Source organism: Haematobia irritans, chromosome 2 (genome assembly GCF_050003625.1).
Source record: "Haematobia irritans isolate KBUSLIRL chromosome 2, ASM5000362v1, whole genome shotgun sequence".
Classification (NCBI taxonomy): Eukaryota; Metazoa; Arthropoda; class Insecta; order Diptera; family Muscidae; genus Haematobia; species Haematobia irritans.
The window spans coordinates 54,318,829-54,340,397 of NC_134398.1; the positions used below are offsets into that span (position 1 = coordinate 54,318,829).

Genomic DNA, 21,569 nt, shown 5'->3' on the forward strand with positions numbered 1-21,569 from the left:
TTTTTGGTTCTAGTGGCAACCATGATTATGAACCGATATGGACCAATTTTGTGTGATTGGACCAATTTTGGTATGGTTCTTAGCGACCATATACTAACACCACGTTCCTAATTTGAACCGGATCGGATGAATTTTGCTCCTCCAAGAGGCTTCGGAGGTCAAATCTGGGGAACGTTTTATATGGGGGCTATATATAATTATGGACCGATATGGACCAATTCTGGCAAGGTTGTTAAAGATCATATAATAACACCATGTTAAAATTACAACCGGATTGGATGCTTCTCTTGGAGACTTCGCAAGCCAAATCTAGGGATCGGTTTATATGGGCGCTATATATACTTATGGACCGATGTGGACCAATTTTTGCAAGATTGTTAGAGACCATATACCAATACCATGTACCAAATTTCAGCCGGATCGGATGAAATATGCTTCTCTTAGAGGCTCCACAAGCCAAATCTGGGGATCAGTTTATATGGGGGCTATATATAATTAAGAACCGATATGGACCAATTTTTGCATGGTTGTTAGAGGCCATATACCAACATCATGTACCAAATTTCAGGCGGATCGGATGAAATATGCTTCTGTTAGAGGCTCCCCAAGCCAAATTTGAGGGTCCCTTTATATGGGGGCTATACGTAAAAGTGGACCGATATGGCTCATTTTCAATACCATCTACATCGATAGCAACTACTTGTGCAAAGTTTCAAGTCGATAGCTTGTTTCGTTCGGAAGTTAGCGTGATTTCAACAGACGGACGGACGGACGGACATGCTTAGAGCGACTCAGAATTTCACAACGACCCAGAATATATATACTTCTTGGGGTCTTAGAGCAATATTTCGATGTGTTACAAACGGAATGACAAAGTTAATATACCCCCATCCTATGATGGAGGGTATAATAAGATTAAGGGACTTGTAAGTTATATGAAAAGATGATGTACAATGGGAGAAAAGATGATTCAATTTGTAAGAGGAAATTTCCCAAATGTTTTCTCCATAAGGAGTTAGCATAAAGGGCCCAAAATTGAGTTATCTCTCCCAGCCAGATCTATACTAAAGGCTGTGGAAAGGTTCATTCGCCCGAACCGAAACATGTACAGTCCAGGCGTGTATAGATTTGTATCTGGCGTTTTCTTTTCAATGGCTCTATTGCCCATGTTGCTTAATCTATATCAGTCCATAAAGCTCGAAAAATAATTGTATAATTAGAAAAGTTATTAAGAATATTTAGGAAAATATATTGAAATTGTATTGAAATTTTTATTATTCAATGTAAAAAATTAATATTCAATTCCAGATGAATTTGGAAAATGTTTGTTATATCTCAGCGTATAGTTTAGTCATAAATTGGTAAGTATTGTTTTTTTAATATGGCTTTCTTTTAAAAATAATATTTTATGTATATTATTATTTGTTAATTAATTTTTTTGGAAACCAGTTTAATGTTTTTCTTTGTTGTAAAAGCAATATTTAATTTCAAAACAACTCTAAATGGGTTTGAACAAATTTAAAAAATAGAGAATTGGTAAGTTTTCTTTTATAATTTGGCTTTCTTTCAACTATAATAGTTGCGTTTTTAGGACCTTTTGATCATCAAAACTACAGGTTTTTAAAACCGTATTTTAGTATTTCTTTAATCAATTTTTTGGAAAACAATGTAATATTTTTAATGTAAAAAAACAAATATTTAATTTCAGGATAACCCCTTAAAAATTTGAAAAAATTTTAGTACTCCTTTGCTTGTAATTTAATAGTGAATTGGTAAGGATTCTTTAACTTTCTTTTAACCAGACAATTTGTTTTTTATGCATAATATTATTTTTGTATTAGATTTTTTGGAAACCTATTTAATAATTTTATTTAATGTAAAAAATAAATATTTAATTGCAGAGTAACGCAAATAAATTTGGACAACTTTTTATATTTCCCCTCAGCGTACAATTTAATAGAGAATTGGTAAGTTTTATATTAAAACTTTGGCTTTCTTTCAACTAGAATATTTATTTTATTATATCCTTCACATGGATAACAACACAGTTTTATGAGTTTATTTAGAATACTTCATTATTTCTCTAATTTTTTCAGGTACAAATTTTATGAGATGCGATTTCCAAATAAAAGTTGAATTCCTTACACCATTTGATAAAATGCCCCCACATATGGTAAGTTACAAGCTAAAATAAAGAATTAAAGAATTATATTTTATTACATGGTGTTAATTTTTAACAATTTCCATTATTGCTTCCATTTTTATCAGCAAGATATGTGAAAAATTTACCTACGGTGAATAAAAAACGGATAAGTCAAAATGCCCAAACAGCGAGTTCAAATGAACTACTTTCTTGTTCCACGTGGTCATAATTTTTATTCACAAAAACATTGTATTAAGAATTTTCATCATAAGTTTTTATAATAAAGTACTTTTGCTTAAAGAAAGTTTAATTTTAACGTATGAAAATTTTCATAATAGTAAAACGGTTTGTTGTTCCTTTAATTATTTAATTTCTCTGTACTGTGGAATGTGTACAAATCCGTGAGATATTTCCTTGAGTGGACTGTAATTGGATTGATAGCTCTCAGAATTGTAGAAAGGTTTATATGGAAAGAAAAAGAGAAGACAGCAAAGGCACGTTTCAGTTTCAGTGAACAAAATGCGATTTTTATTAAGGATGGCGGCTGCTTACCAAGATCAAAGTTCAAGCACAAGTGAGTTAACAAACGAAATGTTAGATCGACATTATGTTTTAGTACATACAACAATAATATATGAATTCAGTTTAGAAAGGGACAAATTCTTAAGATATATTGAGTGAAAGCCTTAGGGTTTCCGCTCTTTAGATATTTCAGATATCGATAACAATAATTCAGTTTGATTGGTAATTCAAGACAATTCAAATATTTAACGTTATTAAGGAGTAATTCATTAGAAAAATAATTCAAAATATTCAAAACTTAACTCTAAAAGTAAATTTTGGGGAACGAAGTTCAACATGCCGCCGCCCTTGCAACACTGCAACTCAATATGAACAAGCTCCAGATATTACCCATCCGAAAATGGTGCTTTGGGCGATAGGCATTGAAGATGACGTTTGAATTAAGCCCGCCAAAAGTATTTTTGCCAGTTGATCATTTCCAATTACCACTTCGACATTGGACGGGTTGAAAAAATGAGGATCGGCTAAAGAAGTCAAGTGATCATACACAGTGTGCAACTTTTTTACGGACGTTGACTTCGGAAGATCCATGTCAAATTTAGTTTTTACCGCAGCCGTAATCTGCACTCTAGCTGAAGCGTCGTGATAAGATTGAAGACTAAGTGTGCAGAACTCGGTTTGATCTTTGCGGGTGGTGATAAGTTTTAAATGTTGAACCATCGATTTGAGCATGACTGTTTGGATCCCCGCCGAATTCAGCAGTAGTCGCGCTTTAGCAGGGCCTTTTGGAGTTAATACCCGAGCCAGCGCGGTAGGTAAGAATACGTGTACTCGCGACCGTGGACTTAGTCTCTCATGCACGTAGGGCTTTGGTGAAGTGCGACGTTTTCGGCTCGTTTGGCGTCTTTTCGAAATCGATGTGGAGGTCTCAGATCGGCAGTTCATTGGAGCAACTGTTTCATTCGGCTTTTGACTTCGGCTGGTTCTGACTTGGTGGTCGTCGATATGCAGCATGGTGTGATGGTTATAATTACAGACTAGACAAGTTTTTCTAGATCTGCACCAGTCTCGAGTATGGGACGAACAGAGGCATTTGAAGCAAAACCGGTTTTCTCTCATATGTCGTCTTCGTTCGTGGACTTCCATTCGCTGAAATTCTGGACAGTCTTTCAAAGCATGCCGGTTTTGGCAGATGCAGCATTTTGGAAGGCTAAATGTTGTACAGTTACGTAAATTTATTATGTTGTGAACGGTAAAAAAAAAGAAAATTTATGAAACTAGTGAGCAACGGGTAGAATACAAAGTTTGACTATTGGACGCAAAAGCGTACCATTTTGCGTCCTTAGTTCAGCAACGCGGACCTTTGAGTCGTGGCCATGAAAAACTTTAACAACACGTCCAAGACTCCATTCAGTTGGAGGTAAGTTATCCTCTTTAATAATTACTAAGTCACCCTCTCTAAGATTCTGTTGTTCCGTTTTCCACTTATGTCTCTTCTGCAAGTTGGAGATGTACTCGTTCTTCCATCGCTTAGCAAAATTAAACTGGATTGTTTTCAATTTTTGCCACCGATTTATCAAGTTTAAGTTGTCAGAGCATTGCTCGGGTACGGAAATCATAGCTGACCCTCTAAGAAAATGGCCAGGTGTTAAAGCAGTAATTTCAGCGGGGTCCTCGCTCATGGGAGATAAGGGCCTAGAATTCAGTACGCTTTCTATTCGAACAAGTAAAGTGGAGAACTCCTCGAAAGTAAATTTAAGATTCCCCGCGGCCTTTCGGAGGTGGGATTTCATGCTTTTGACAGCGGCTTCCCACAACCCCCCCATATGTGGCGCATGCGGTGGAATAAAATGCCAAGTGAAACCGTGAAGATTGTACTTATCGACAAGACCCTTTTCAGCAGATTTTAGAAAATTCTGATATTCACGACATAGGACTCTACTGGCCCCAACAAAATTTGTGCCGTTATCAGAGAAAACTTTATTCGGGAATCCTCGTCGGCCAACAAACCGATCGAAAGTGGCCATAAAGGCCTCTGTTGTTAATTCAGAGCACGCCTCTAAGTGAACGGCCCGAGTGGAAAGGCAAACGAAAACAGCAGCGTATCCTTTATGAAGTTTTGCATTTCGCAATCTTGAAGTCTTTAAATCGAATGGTCCTGCAAAATCAAGACCAGTATTGGTAAAGGGTAATGAGAATGTGCAGCGTTCTTCAGGCAAGGCAGCCATTATTTGATTTTGGATGCGTTGTTTGTAGATAATGCAAGTGCGACAGTTACGTATACAATGCCGGACAGCGTTCTTCAAACGTATGACATAGAATTCAGCACGTATTGCTCGTAACATACTTTGATGTTCGGCATGTAGAAGAATTTTATGAGTAAAAGTCAGAAACAATTTAAAAAAGTGTGAGTGCTCGGGAAGAATAACAGGATATTTCTCGTTATAAGGAAGATGTGAATTCGCTAAGCGACCATTAACTCTAAGCAGTTTCTGTTCGTCCAGAAATGGGTTTAAAGTTAAAAGTTTACTTTTAGAAGGTAGTGGTTGGTTATTCTGTAGTGCAGTATATTCCGGAGCAAAAAATTTTAATTGTGCCAGTCTAATTAGTTGGACTTTGACAGTTGTAACTTCCGTTGCAGTAATAAATTCATTTCCCATTTCAATACAACTGCGCCTTTGACATTTCCTTATGAATCGGTACATGAAGCAGATTACCCGTAAGGCTCTGTTGAAAGATGAAAACCGTTCCATTATGTCCTCCATTTGTGTTTCAATCTGAAAATTTGAAGTTTTTCGCTCAAGTTCTGGCTCATTAAACGTTTTTGATTTTGGCCAACATTCTTGAGGTTCTATCAGCCATTTGGGTCCATGCCACCAGAGGTTATTATTCCTCAGTTCCTCCGCGGTGCAACCGCGCGTCCCGAGATCAGCTGGGTTTTCATTTGTTGGAACATATCGCCAAGTGACGTTTCCAACATTGTCTAAAATCTCTGATATCTTGTTTGCGACAAATGTCTTCCAATGGGAAGGCGGTTTATCCAACCATGCCAAGGTAATAGTGGAATCGCACCAAAGAAACACATCAGTTACAGTAAAAGTTAGATTTTGCGAAACAGATTTCAAAAGTTTAGATAATAGTGCAGCTCCACAAAGTTCAAGCCTCGGTAAACTCACTGTTTTTAAAGGTGCCACCTTGCTTTTCGACACAAGTAAGTTCGACGTTATAAAGTTTTCAGCAGATTTGGTGCAAACATATATACATGCGCAGTATGCTTTCTCGGAAGCATCGCAAAACCCGTGAATTTGAATATGTCTGTCAGGTGCATAATAAATCCATCGTGGGATTCGAATATATTCGATATCCGGAAAGTTGGAAATAAAATGGTTCCATTTTTGGAATGAGTGTGGCTTAACTTCCTCATCCCAATCTGTTCCGTCAAGCCAAAGTTGTTGAAGAAGCATCTTTGCTACAATAATAATCGGTGCCAACCAACCGGCGGGATCGAAAATTTTTGCTACAATCGATAGTATCTTTCTTTTCGTTAAAGGAGCGGAAGGGATAGTAATATTTGAAACAACATAAAAAAACGCATCTGTCATGGCATTCCACCTGATGCCTAAAGTTTTCGTTTCACTGGAATTCTCAAGTTTTAAAAAATCTTCATTTAGAAGATCTTCCGGGGGCAAATTTCGAAGAATGTGTGGGTGGTTAGCCGTAAGTTTCTTAAGTGGAAATCCAGCAGAATTAAGTAAATCTATAAGTTCCAACAAATAAGACCTCGTTTCAGTAATTGAATGACTTCCTGAGAGAACATCATCAACGTATATTTGTTTTTTCAAGATTAATGAAGCTGAAGGGTGAGTAAGTTTTCCTTCTTCGCTTAACTGTAAAAGGGTGCGAATAGCTAGATATGGAGCACAGTTTACTCCAAATGTCACAGTCTTCAAACAAAAGTCTCTAACTCCATCTGTGGGAGGCATGCGGAATAAAACCCTTTGATATTGTCTGTCGTCTTGGTGAACATAAATTTGACGATACATCTTTTGTATATCGCCATTGAAGACATATCTAAAGAAGCGCCAGCGGAGTACAACATTCATAAGGTCATTTTGTAGTATAGGACCAGTATGTAAAACATCATTTAAAGCGATTCCAGTTGAAGTTTTCTTCGATGCATTAAATACTACTCGCACTTTTGTAGAAGATCGTTCAGGTTTTACGACGGCATGATGTGGAAGATAGAAAGAACGGTATCCGGAATCATGAAAGACTTCTACTGATGATGTGGGTTCCATATGGTCAAGATTTAAGTATTCCGACAAAACATTTGCATATTCAGCCGCTAGGTCTGGTGATTTTTTCAAGGTCTTCTCCATATGGAGATATTGACCCATAGCAGCCTTCCTTGATGACCCGAGAGTTATGTCTGTAGGTAAATCATGCCGAAAGGGGAGTCTCACTTCGTATCTGCCGTCAGATCGACGAACCGTAGTTTTCCGATAAAAGTCTTCACACCATATATCAGTTTCCGACAAGGTTTTTGAAGATGGAACTTCTTCCAGTTCCCAAAATTTTCTAATCTCATTGTTAAGTGAATCGGAACAAGTCGCAAATGATGCAAACGTAGTAGTAGACCTAACTTTTGGTGGACCACTCAGAATCCAACCAAATTCAGTTTCCTGTGCAAGAAGACCTCCAGATATATTCTTTTGCACACCAGACTTCAGAATTACTGGAAGAATGTCGCTACCCAATAACATATCTATCTGTGCAGGTTTATAGAATTGTGGATCCGCCAAGTCAATTCTTTCTAAATCAGACAAATTCGAAATACGGGTTGGGAAAGATGGCATTAAGTGATTCATGTTAGAAACAACTATAGCAGTTGTACTTAACTTAAAGTCAGATTTCCGAGATTTCAAAATCAAATTGCAAAGTTTTGAAGAATTCTCGAGAAGAGTACCCCCCAATCCAGAGATCGTAGTATACGACCTTTTGGTTGGTATTGAGTATCTATTTACAATTCTATTCGAAATAAAAGTTTCTTGTGATCCTTGATCAATAAAAGCCCGTATTGTCAAATTTGTACCTAAATGCTCTAAATAGATTAACGCCGTTGGCAAAATAGTGCAATCTGTAGAACTAGCGAAGTTTGACTGAACGTGTAACGTTTGTTCTTCAAAAGCAGCAGACGCCGTAGGATGTTGATTATCATATGAAGTTTCTATGTTAAAAGTTGTAACTCCTGGAGGTGGGCCATTTAGTGGCCTGTCATTATTCCTATTTTGATCAGAATCAGGGTGTAAAATTGTGTGATGTTTTCCTTGACATTTCTGGCAGACGTTTTCGCTTTGGCAATTTTGAATAGTGTGACCATAACACAAACAGTTCTCACATATCTTATTGTCATTTACGAATTTTTTCTTTTGTGCAAAAGGCCAAGATTTGAATTTAAGACATGATCGCAAGGAATGATTAAGTTTACAAACTTTACAAGATTTAACTTTTGACTCGGTTTTTGTGTGATAAGTTTGAGTTTTATTTGTAACAGTTGTGCTAGTTGAAGGTTTTCTCATGTCAGATATGGACTCCAACATATTTAATCTTCTAGAGATAAAGTCATCCAGCTGATTCCAAGTTGGTATTTCTTTATGGTCTGTTAATGAGTTTTCCCAAGCAGCCAATGTTTCATCCGGTAATCTTGATGAAACCCAGAAAACTAGAAAAGGATCCCACGACATGACAGATATATTATATGTTTTTAATACAGACATGCAATTGTTTATGGTGTACTGAAGATTTCGTAAAGCCTTGCCTTTTTCTGAAGTCACGCGTTCAGTTTCGAATATTTTCTTTAGTTGATGGTTTATAAGTATTCGTTTATTTTCGTAACGTTGACGAAGGGATTCCCAAGCTAAGTGGAAGTTATCGTCAGTTAGGGCGAATTGTTTCACAATCTGATTCGCCTCCCCACGAGTCTTTGCCCTTAAATGGAATAATTTTTGTGCCGGTGACAATTTTGGGTGCTTGACGTAAATGGCTGAGAACATGTCTCTAAAACTGGGCCATTTGTCATATCCACCGCTAAACACCTCAGTATCACATGGAGGAACTTTCAAAGAATACCCTTTTTCCTCTGGGGATTTGGCATCAAGTGATTCCCGAGAAAGTGCCGACCGCTCCATGGCTCTTCTTTCAATTTCAATTAAGTCCAACATGTCAGCTTTGCATTTTTTGTAGGCCCTTATAGACTCATTAAACTTGGCATGTATTGACTCTTTTTCCGTTTTAGTACAATCGGAAACCATCTCAGCTTCGTATACCTGAGTAAGAGTTTGCCAACGACGCTCCAAGTCCTCAAGATCGACTTGTAGACTTGAAAGTTTGTGTTCAGAAGTATCAATGGCACCAAAGTTGGCGCAGTAAGTGACGACTTGGTCAGAAAAAAATATGAATTTTTGTGAAGCCATTGCAAGTTAGAAATCTGATCAAACAAAAGGGCAAAAAATTGATTGACTCAACGCAAACCAAGTACAGAAGTTATTTGCAATCCAAACCTCACTATGAGAGTTCAATTATAATCGTATAATTATAATTGTACGTTCGACTTCTTCAACAGAAACAGAAAAGTAAGGGTAAAATTCAAACAGTAAAATTATTCCAATTTACGAACGTAACACAGTGCTAAATGAAACCGTAAGTTTCCACTGCAAATTCGAAAAAAATGCATCAAAGTCTCCGTCTCGAGAGAACACTAATCATATAGTCAATTCTAACACAAGAACCAACCAATTAATCTCTTGAAAGGAATTTATTACAAAGTACATACAATTTCTCACATAGTTTAGACTCCACGAGAGCAATCTCAAAGTAATCAAACAAAGCAAAAAAATCGTTTCATAAAAGTTTAGGCTCCACGAGAGCAAACTTCAAACGCAGTTATGTTATCAAGAAACCAATCGTGATTGGTACTATCCCCTTCAATCTTAAATACCAAAAATCGTGGAAATAAAAATTGGTAATAAAATGTACTTGGCAACCCTATTGGGTGTAATATTAGGTAACGTATTGTTTGACGAATTAACCTTCAACTCAGTGTGTCGAACAAAATTATCAATGTTGGTGTTCGGATTCGAAGTTGATTTCTAAATTGATTTGAAGTTGATTTCTAAATTGAAATTGAAATAAAATTCTCAGTGTATAAATACCCAAGATTTAAGTTGATGAAATAAATGTCCCAATGATAAGTATTCAGGAATTCGAAAGTTAATTAGAAAACCCCTCAGTGTATAGATATTCAAAGACCTGTAAGTTGATGAAAAAATATGCAAACAACTGCAAGTCGTTTAAATAAAATCTCTCAGTGCACAACTATTTAAAGATACGAGCTTAAATAACACTGACAGAAGTTCAATCGTATATAATAGAAAATGTATCACGAAGGCATACGTAATATAAATCAGTTAATCTGTTTCATAAAAATTCAGAAATGGTTTTGAACAGATTTCCTTTAACAAGTTTATACTCGAGTGTAAACAAGTGGCTCAATGTTCAATGTGAAAACATTTCACCAAGATTCAAATTTCACTTGGGAAAGTCTAACAACTCTTCATATTGTAGCCAATTGCAAACAATAACAAAGGAGATTCTCGCCGTTGGAAATACCTCAATTCCAATATATAACTCCCGAGAACAAATTAAAATCAATTCGGCTTTACAATTTTTTCCTAGCTCAATCCGTTTTATTCTGGCGTAGTTCAAAATAAAAATAAACTCTTTCTCGTTAATAATAATAAATCCATATCCTTCTTACCATGGATTATCCAAGAGTTTAAGATAAAAAACAGAGATAACCCTTTTAAATGGTTTGTCTGATGATTATATCAGGAGAACGTTGAAGATACCAGCACCTCCTTGTCCAGAAAATATCTCCAGTTCCAACCGATTTCGAAGCATAAAACTGGTCCAATATATCGCGTCAACCCCTACGTCACAGATTTGACTTGATAATGGCAAATCTTGCCAAACGTACTTTCGATACGTATTTATGACCATTAATTAGTCACGACCTGTAGTACACAGACGCAAACGGGGTACGATTCAGTAAACAATACTCCTTTCAATTCCACGCCTTTGAAATTGACTTCAAACATACGTATGTTGTGTCATAATATCAAGAAACACGTTTCCTAACGTATTTTGACCTCAAAATCCTAACTCAACTCCAAGTATAAACCATGCCAGGTTCCAAGTAAAAATTGGTCGAGAAATATTTTACAAGTTCAAGCAAAAAGTACGTATAGTAGAAACGAAAACACGTACACGTTACTTAAGAAAAGTAATCTCTGTGTATACGACAGTATTCCTCAGTGCGTTTTCTAGTACTAAAGCTGTAGATAATTCTCCAGAACTCTATGGTCGTTCTTACGATATAAATCAAATCAATCCAGATCGAAATATTTACTTATTGATCAACAATTTCGATCCAACACTGAAAATGTTCTCCTTACACTAAGACTTGATATTGATTCCGAGGTAGCGCACACTTAAGCAAGGATACATTCAAGACACCTGTTTAAAATCTGAGTCCCAAATACCTGATACTAGAATACAAATTCGTATTCATTCGTCTGCCTTTTCCTTAATGTGTTATTCAAATTCGGATTTGAACTCAAGTAGAAATTATGATATGTTCCAAGGAAAATTGTCTTTAACGTAAAGTGTTCATGAACGTCTTTTAGCTTTGTACTCCAGATACAAACCCAACAAAACTAAAACGATTCTATTAATTTCGCAAAAGTTCCCAAAATTACCAAAACCAAGTTGACCATAGTCCCACCAAACTTTCCTTTATGTAAAGATAACCCCTGACACGAAGAGTCAAGACTTTATCGAATTTTGGGCAAGAAATATCTATATAATAAAAATGTGCCAGCTTGCCTTTATATTATAACGAAATGTATTATTTTCCAGTGTATTACTTGAAATAAGTGTATGTATATATAAATATGTTTCAAAATTGATATAAAGTAAAAGTCGTACAGGTATATAAATCATATATTCAAAATATGTGTTTTCTTCCCTTAGGATATTTTATAATTTCAAATATAAGTAGGCCAAATTTGTATGAATCAATCGAACGTAATTTCCATACGTATATCTCTTTGGCAAATCGCTCTATCGATTCTATTGATTAAAAAACATAATTCCATTCTTTTCCACGAAATAATTAAATATGTTGAATTCAGCATTTTTTATAAAAGCATTTTTTATAAAAAGTAACGATGGCAACTCTACCTTAACTACCTCCACTCACCCACTTTATTTACGAAAAATAGTAATTGGCCCCACGCCTCACCCCTTGATTCTTACTCCGCATGAACGTGTGGTATATGGGCACCGTTATGGGCACATGAAGTAGCCAGCAAATTCTCCACAACGTCTCCCACTTACTCGTCTTTGGCCAATCTCAATCCAAACGCAAATGATTTGTTTAGTAGATTTCCAATTGGTACAAATTACCATAAACTGCCAACTATCCTCGCCTCTATTTTCTCACAAACGTAATTACTTCTCAATCTCCTTAACTTCAAAATTGTTTCTCCACAGATTTGCTTAGATTTTTCCAATTTCGTTCCTCATAAATTTAACTTTTCTATATTCTTTCCTTTATATTCGCTTTTGTTTTTAATCGCTTATGTTAACATGTTCACTTCATGACATGCAGATTAAAATGACACGACGAGGAATTGGCATTTGTCAAATTAACTACTCCTCTCTTTTGTTTCGAATTATTTAGTTGGTGTAGCAGTTGGCATGAAAATGATGTGGCCGTATTAACAGTCACTTTTGGGATTGCACACTTTCCTTTCGATCAACAAATTTTCAAAATGTTTGTTTAGGTATTTTACTTTGTGTATGTTTTTCCAAACAATCGAAAATTTAAAAAAGAGTATATCTTTAAAATTGTATATGGTGAAACAATGAATAATAGCACCAATGTGCTTTACAATTAAAAAATTTCCAAATTTGCCGGTCTTAGAATATGCATATGGTAACCCAACAATGAGAATAATGTTGTAACTACATGCGCAGTGCACTCTCAATATGAGAGAATCAGTATAAGAGATGAAGGTTGAGCTGCGCTGCTAACTTTCAAGTCAGAAAAACTTTAATAAGCGAGTAGATTAGAGTTTGTGCATATAGGAAGTATGCTCTACATAAAGCAAAGAGCATCCCTCTGTATAAACTTAAGAGAGTTTACAACGTTATAACTCCGTTTTTTTCCCTTTCTTTCTGTAATGTTTGAAACGAAACTGCAAACCAACTATGGTTATTTATATAGCCGTGCGATGTATGTTATGTGTTTTTCCTTCGATATCTTTAGATTTTTGTGGAGTTTTGGCAATGTTGGTAATCCTAAGTCAGTCGAAAAAAAAGGAGACAAACAATGCGTAGTGTAAATGCAGATCTGTTAGATCTCAACTTATGTTGAAAATGTTTCACAGAGGCATTGGGTTGGTGAGCGAACGTCTGTTTGTGTGAATGTTCTTATCTTAAGTATGTAAGAAGTATGTTACCTTTACAGTGCAAAAAATGGATATCGTTGATAGATGTCTCAGCTATGAGCATTAATATTAACAGTGAAAAAAATATGGATACCGTTGATAGGTTTCTCACCTACGCGTATCAATATTAAAAGTATTTTTAGAAATGGACTTGTAGTTCTATCTTGACCATTATTAAGACTTTTGCCTGAACATATTTTAGTCGTTTCTGTTCAATAGTAACACACTTCCTGATCAAATTCTGTTTCCAAAGTATTTATCCCGTAGGGATGGTCGTGCTATTGTTACACAATAATCTGTGCAAGTGACATAAATGCAAATGTTCACAAATGCAAAAGAGTCTTTTACACCAAAAAATTTCTTGCTATTACAGCACTGTAACGTATTGTAATATTAACAGACCGCGACTATGTGCCTTCTGGTTTTTGGCTTTCAAGTTACAAACAGCAGTAATATAAGTGCAATTGGTAAATTGCTTCTCAGATTATAAGATTTTTTCTACCGTTGCGTTGCCACTAAATCATAAATTCACACTGTTGTTCACAATATAATAAATTGTACGTACCTTTTGTCCATAATAGTTAAAAGGAGAATGTAATATGAGGATAGGCTTACGGGCGAAAAATATAATGAACAGAGGACGTAATCCCAAATCAAACGCAAAGCTTTTCCAAAGTGGTGGACGTAGTCCGTGTCACAAAAAATCCTCGAAGTTCCTTGACGGGTCGAAGGATCATGTACAAATCCGTGAGATATTTCCTTGAGTGGACTGTAATTGGATTGATAGCTCTCAGAATTGTAGAAAGGTTTATATGGAAAGAAAAAGAGAAGACAGCAAAGGCACGTTTCAGTTTCAGTGAACAAAATGCGATTTTTATTAAGGATGGCGGCTGCTTACCAAGATCAAAGTTCAAGCACAAGTGAGTTAACAAACGAAATGTTAGATCGACATTATGTTTTAGTACATACAACAATAATATATGAATTCAGTTTAGAAAGGGACAAATTCTTAAGATATATTGAGTGAAAGCCTTAGGGTTTCCGCTCTTTAGATATTTCAGATATCGATAACAATAATTCAGTTTGATTGGTAATTCAAGACAATTCAAATATTTAACGTTATTAAGGAGTAATTCATTAGAAAAATAATTCAAAATATTCAAAACTTAACTCTAAAAGTAAATTTTGGGGAACGAAGTTCAACAGAATGATTGATTTAAAAATAGTTTAGTCGTCGAGCTTTTAAAGAGACTGATAACCAATTTTTATTATCAGGTTTCCCTAAAAATAAGCAAGTAAACCAAAATAATACTGACTTTTTAACTTGGTAGGGGTATATAAATCTTATGGTGTTGTAAAAATGAACTAAAATACAATGTTATAGATGAACTACAATTTAAGAGAATTATAAACTAGACAAGTTGAGAAAAATCTTAAGGGCTAAATCATGGTCAATATTACTACAGTTTAGTTCATTTTGCAATGGAAAAGTGTTCACTGTTTTTTTATTTTTTTTTAGTGTATATTTTTGGTAGGATTCACGCTTACGCACGCACACGCACGATGGTACAGGGTATAATAAGTTTGTGCATTTGTATGTAACGCCAAGAAGGAGTAATCATAGACCAACCTTTTAGTATATAGAATTATAGAATTAAATTCTGAGTCGATTTAGCGATGTCCGTCTTTCCGTCCGTCTGTCTGTCTGTTGATGTATTTTTGTGTGCAAAGTACAGCTCGCAGTTTTAGTCCGATTGTCCTAAAATTTTGTATAGGGTCCTGTTTCGGCTCAAAGACGATCCCTATTGATTTTGGAAAAAATCGGTTCAGATTTAGATATAGCTGCCATATATATTTTTCACCGATCTGGACATAATTGGCGTGTATATCAACCGATCTTCCTCAAGTTCCGTACATCTGAATATTTTATGAGTCTCGAAAAACTTGCAAAATATTAGCCAAATCGGTTCAGATTTAGATATAGCTCCCATATATAGCTTTCGCCCGATTTACACTCATTTGCCCACAGAGGCCAATTTTTTTGCTCCGATTTAGTTGAAATTTTGCACAGGAAGTAGAATTAGCATTGTAACTATGCGTGCCAAATTTGGTTGAAATCGGTTCAGATTTGGATATATCTCCCATATATAGCTTTCGCCCGATTTACACTCATTTGCCCACAGAGGCCAATTTTGTGCTCCGATTTAGTTGAAATTTTGCATAGGGAGTAGAATTAGCATTGTAATTATGCGTGCCAAATTTGGTTGAAATCGGTTCAGATTTAGATGTATCTCCCATATATTGCATTCGCCCGATTAACACTCATATGACCACAGAGGCCAATTTTTAACTCCGATTTAGTTGAAATTTTGCACAGGTTCAGATTTGGATATAGCTCCCATATATATGTTTTTCTTATTTCGACAAAAATGGTTAAAGTACCAAAATTTTCCTTGTAAAATCGTCACTGCTTAGTCGAAAAGTTGTAAAAATGACTCTAATTTTCCTAAACTTCTAATACATATATCGAGCGATAAATCATAAATAAACTTTTGCGAAGTTTCCTTAAAATTGCTTCAGATTTAAATGTTTCCCATATTTATACCCTTCACCACTACTGTGGTACAGGGTATAATAAGTTTGTGCATTTGTATGTAACGCCAAGAAGGAAAAGTCTGAGACCCATCGTTTAGTATACCGATCGTCTTAGAATTAAATTCTGAGTCGATTTAGCGATGTCCGTCTGTCTGTCTGTCTGTCTGTCTGTCTGTCTGTCTGTCTGTCTGTCCGTCTGTCTGTCTGTCTGTTGATGTATTTTTGTGTGCAAAGTACAGCTCGCAGTTTTAGTCCGATTGTCCTAAAATTTGGTACAGGGTCGTGTTTCGGCTCAAAGACGATCCCTATTGATTTTGGAAAAAATCGGTTCAGATTTAGATATAGCTGCCATATATATTTTTCACCGATCTGGTCATAATTGGCGTGTATATCAACCGATCTTCCTCAAATTCCGTACATCCGAATATTTTATGAGTCTCGAAAAACTTGCAAAATATCAGCCAAATCGGTTCAGATTTAGATATAGCTCCCATATATAGCTTTCGGCCGATTTACACTCATTTGCCCACAGAGGCCAATTTTTTGCTCCGATTTAGTTGAAATTTTGCACAGCGAGTAGAATTAGCATTGTAGCTATGCATGTCAAATTTGGTTGAAATCGGTTCAGATTTAGATATAGCTCCCATATATAGCCTTCGCCCGATTTACACTCAAATGACCACAGAGGCCAATTTTTTGCTCCGATTTGGTTGAAATTTTGCACAGGGAGTATAATTAGCATTGTAGCTATGCGTGCCAAATTTGGTTGAAATCGGTTCAGATTTAGATATAGCTCCCATATATATGTTTTTCTGATTTCGACAAAAATGGTCAAAATACCAACATTTTCCTTGTAAAATCGCCACTGCTTAGTCGAAAAATTGTAAAAATGACTCTAATTTTCCTAAACTTCTAATGCATATATATCGAGCGATAAATCATAAATAAACTTTTGCGAAGTTTTCTTAAAATTGCTCCAGATTTAAATGTTTCCCATATTTTTTTACTAACATTGTGTTCCACCCTAGTGCATTAGCCGACTTAAATTTTGAGTCTATAGATTTTGTAGAAGTCTATCAAATTCTGTCCAGATCGAGTGATATTTAAATGTATGTATTTGGGACAAACCTTTATATATAGCCCCAACACATTTGACGGATGTGATATGGTATCGAAAATTTAGATCTACAAAGTGGTGCAGGGTATAATATAGTCGGCCCCGCCCGACTTTAGACTTTCCTTACTGGTTTTTTACTAAAATTGTGTTCCAACCTAGTGCATTAGCCAACTTACATTTTGAGTCTATAGATTTTGTAAAAGTCTATCAAATTCTGTCCAAATCGAGTGATATTTAAATGTATGTGTGTGGGACAAACCTTTATATATAGCCCCCAACACATTTGACGGGTGTGATATGGTATCGAAAATTTAGATCTACAAAGTGGTGCAGGGTATAATATAGTCGGCCCCGCCCGACTTTAGACTTTCCTTACTGAAATAATATTTTTTTATATGAATATCCATTTACTAGAGACGTACAGTAGAAAAATTGGCTCAAAATTGTGTATTTTTGTTTATTGACAAAAAGTGTTACGAAAATACATTTTAGTGTCCAGCAATATGGAAATTTAGTTGAAATCGTTTTCAGTTTTAGATATAGCTCCCAAATATATCTTTCGCCCGATTTAGACTCATATAACCAAAGACAATAAACTTGAGGAAGATATGAAATTGGCTTGCGTCATACCAAATGTTGCATTTACCATGTTAGTTCCATACATGTTTGTAATTTTTTTATTTGTTTTTCGTTTTTATTTTTTAAATGAAAAACTTAATTTTCTTAATGAAACAATGTTAAATGTTAGGCAACAACAAAAAAAAATAATTTTCCCCTTTATGGAAATTGATTCCGTGTACTTAATTTCTATTTATTTGCATTTTAATGCTATGTCAATACTTGTCGTATACGCGTTTGGTTCGAGTATGAAACTAACACGGTAAATGGTTTGATCTCCCCAGTAGCCAATTTCCTATCTTCCTAGAGTTTATTGTCTTTGCATATAACCACAGAGACCAAAGTTTAACACCGATTTACGTGAAAATTTGCACAAGGAATAGCGTTGACATTCTAGCAATGCATGTTAAATGTGGTTGAAATCGGTTTAGATTTAGATATAGCTCTCATAAATATCGTTCGTCCGATTTAGATTTATATGACCACAGAATCCAAAGATTACAACCGATATACGTGAAATTTTGCAAAGAGAGTAGAATTGACATTCTACTAATCCTTGCTAAATTTGGTTGAAATCGATTCAGACTTAGATATAGCTCCCATATATATCTTTCGCCCGATTTAGACTGATATAACCGTAGAGGCCAAATTTTAACACCGATTCACATAAAATTTTGCACAGATAGTCGAGTTGATATTCTACCAATCCTTGCTAAATTTGGTTTAAATCGGTTCAGATTTAGATATAGGTTCTACATATATCTCTCGCCTGATTTAGACTCATATTACCATAGAGGCCAAAGTTTTACTCCGATTTATGTGAGTCTACCCAGTAAAAAAAGCGTAGTGCAAAATTGGCGCAGAAGCGATGAATTTAACATGGGCTTGTCATAGGACGGATGTTCACCATTTCAACAGTCGTTGCACTGAACTTGCATCACTTCTTACTCTGTGATTCTAATTCAGTGTTTTGGATGTGAATTAAAAAATGTCATATTTTGACAAATAAATATTTTTATACCCTCCATCATAGGATGGGGGTATATTAACTTTGTCATTCCGTTTGTAACACATAGAAATATTGCTCTAAGACCCCATAAAGTATATATATTCTGGGTCGTGGTGAAATTCTGAGTCGATCTAAGCATGTCCGTCCGTCCGTCCGTCCGTCCGTCTGTTGAAATCACGCTAACTTCCGAACGAAACAAGCTATCGACTTGAAACTTGGCACAAGTAGTTGTTATCGATGTAGGTCGGATGGTATTGAAAATGGGCCATATCGGTCCACTTTTACGTATAGCCCCCATATAAAGGGACCCTCAGATTTGGCTTGTGGAGCCTTTAACAGAAGCATATTTCATCCGATCCGGCTGAAATTTGGTACATGGTGTTGGTACATGGTCTCTAATAACCATGCAGAAATTGGTCCACATCGGTCCATAATTATATATAGCCCCCATATAAACCGATCCCCAGATTTGGCTTGCGGAGCCTCTAACAGAAGCAAATTTCATCCGATCCGGCTGAAATTTGGTACATGGTGTTGGTATATGGTCTCTAATAACATTGCAAAAATTGGCCCACATCGGTTCATAATTATATATAGCCCCCATATAAACCGATCCCCAGATTTGGCTTGCGGAGCCTAAAAGAGAAGCAAATTTCATCCGATCCGGCTGAAATTTGGTACATGGTGTTGGTATATGGTCTCTAACAACCATGCAAAAATTGATCCACATCGGTCCATAATTATATATAGCCCCCATATAAACCGATCCCCAGATTTGGCTTGCGGAGCCTCAAAGAGAAGAAAATTTCATCCGATCAGGCCGAAATTTGGTACATGATGTTGGTATATGGTCTCTAACAACCATGCAAAATTTGGTCCATATCGGTCCTTAATTATATATAGCCCCCATATAAACCGATCCCCAGATTTGGCTTGTGGAGCCTCTAAGAGAAGCATATTTCATCCGATCCGGCTGAAATTTGGTACATGGTGTTGGTATATGGTCTTTAACAATTATACAAAAATTGGTCCACATCGGTCCATAATTATATATAACCCCCATATAAACCGATCCCCAGATTTGGCTTGCGGAGCCTCAAAGAGAAGCAAATTTCATCCGATCCGTCTGAAATTTGGTACATGATGTTGGTATATGGTCTCTAACAACCATGCAAAAATTGGTCCACATCGGTTCATAATTATATATAGCCCCCATATAAACCGATCCCCAGATTTGGCTTGCGAAGTCTCCAAGAGAAGCAAATTTCATCCAAGCCGGTTGTAATTTGGAACATGGTGTTAGTATATTATCTTTAACAACCGTGCCAGAATTGGTCCATATCGGTCCATAATTATATATAGCCCCCATATAAAACGTTCTCCAGATTTGACCTCCTGAGCCTCTTGGAAGAGCAAAATTCATCCGATCCGGTTCAAATTAGAAACGTGGTGTTAGTATATGGTCGCTAACAACCATACCAAAATTGGTCCAATCACACAAAAATTGGTCCATATCGGTTCATAATCATGGTTGCCACTAGAGCCAAAAATAATCTACCCAAATTTTATTTCTATAGAAAATTTTTTCAAAATTTTATTTCTATAGAAAATTTTGTCAACATTTTATTTCTAGAGAAAATTTTGTTAAAATTTTATTCGGTTCATAATAAAATGTTCATCATTTTCAAAATTTTATTTCTATAGAAAATTTTGTCAAAATTTTATTTCTATAGAAAATTTTATTCGGTTCATAATCATGGTTGCCACTCGAGCCACAAATAATCTACCAAGATTTTATTTCTATAGAAAATTTTGTCAAAATTTTCTTTCTATAGAATATTTTGTCAAAATTTTTATTTCTATAGAAAATTTTGTGAAAATTTAATTTCTATAGAAAATTTTGTTAAAATTTTATTTCTGTAGAAAATTTTGTCAAAATTTTATGTCTACTTTGTCAAACTGAAATTTATACGTATTGGATCGATCTTTTTTGATTTAATATATACCACGTATGGACTTACATACAATTTAGAAGATGGTGTTAGGAGGTTTTAAGACACCTTGCCATCGGCAAGCGTTACCGCAACTTAAGTAATTCGATTGTGGATGGCAGTGTTTAGAAGAAGTTTCTACGCAATCCACGATGGAGGGTACATAAGCTTCGGCCTGGCCGAACTTACGGCCGTATATACTTGTTCTTTTTAATTTTTTATGATTTTTTAATGCATTCTAACGCTTGTCTGAAACGTTTGAATTAAAATATTTTGAAAAATTCGCAGTATTTCTTGAATGGATTTAGATTTTTTTCGACAAAATTTCAATAATTTGTACCATTTTATAAAAGCTTTCTCTGTTTTTAACATTTTTGAAACCAAAAAATTAAATTTACCCATTAAAAATAAGAAAAAAACGAGTTATAAATAATCGAATTAAAAGAACTTCCTGTGTAGTTAAAATAAAGAACATCTTTGGGAGTACATCTTTTGGAAGTGCTTTTAAAGTTGTGGCTTTGGAAGAACTTCCAAATTTTTTGCTGGATGTGCACAGAGAGTAGAACTAATATTATAGCTACACGCAAAGAATCATTGAGCTTAACATGGAATCGGGCAGCACTCAGTGATAAGAGAGAAGTTCACCACTGTGGTATCACAATGGACTGAATAGTCTAAGTGAGCTTGATACATCGGGCTGCCACATAACCTAACCTAACCTAACCTACACGCAAAGAAAAACAAACGTTTGGAAAACGTGTACCGAAATCGTTTTTCTTTTGTTAGAGTTTTTTGAATTGCTTCGAAAATTGTAAACTTTTATCACCAAAAAAATTCGTTTGTTACAAAATTTTTATTTCTTCAATAAAAAAAAGTTATTTTTGAAACAACAACACAGTCCATTTCGTTTATATAAAACACTGTTCTTTTCTGACTTTAGGCCTTTAATAAGACACATTTTACAGTTCAAAATTTAATATACTACAATGTAATGTTGAACATT

General features: G+C 35.4%; 1 protein-coding gene across 2 annotated transcripts; it reads right to left on the reverse strand.

The window, feature by feature from the left end:
- Positions 1–2,642: 2,642 nt before the first annotated feature.
- Positions 2,643–14,434, reverse strand: LOC142224386 (uncharacterized). Of its 2 annotated transcripts, XM_075294168.1 has the most exons (3): positions 14,135–14,434; positions 13,802–14,005; positions 2,643–3,875 (listed from the first exon to the last, which is right to left on the reverse strand). In XM_075294168.1, exons 2-3 carry the CDS (start codon positions 13,810–13,812, stop codon positions 3,029–3,031), a joined length of 858 nt encoding a protein of 285 aa, XP_075150283.1. In that variant the 5' UTR covers positions 13,813–14,005; positions 14,135–14,434; the 3' UTR covers positions 2,643–3,028. The 2 variants fall into 2 exon arrangements, with proteins under 2 accessions (XP_075150283.1, XP_075150282.1); XM_075294167.1 differs by having other exon boundaries at positions 13,802–14,434.
- Between the last annotated feature and the right edge of the window lie 7,135 nt (positions 14,435–21,569).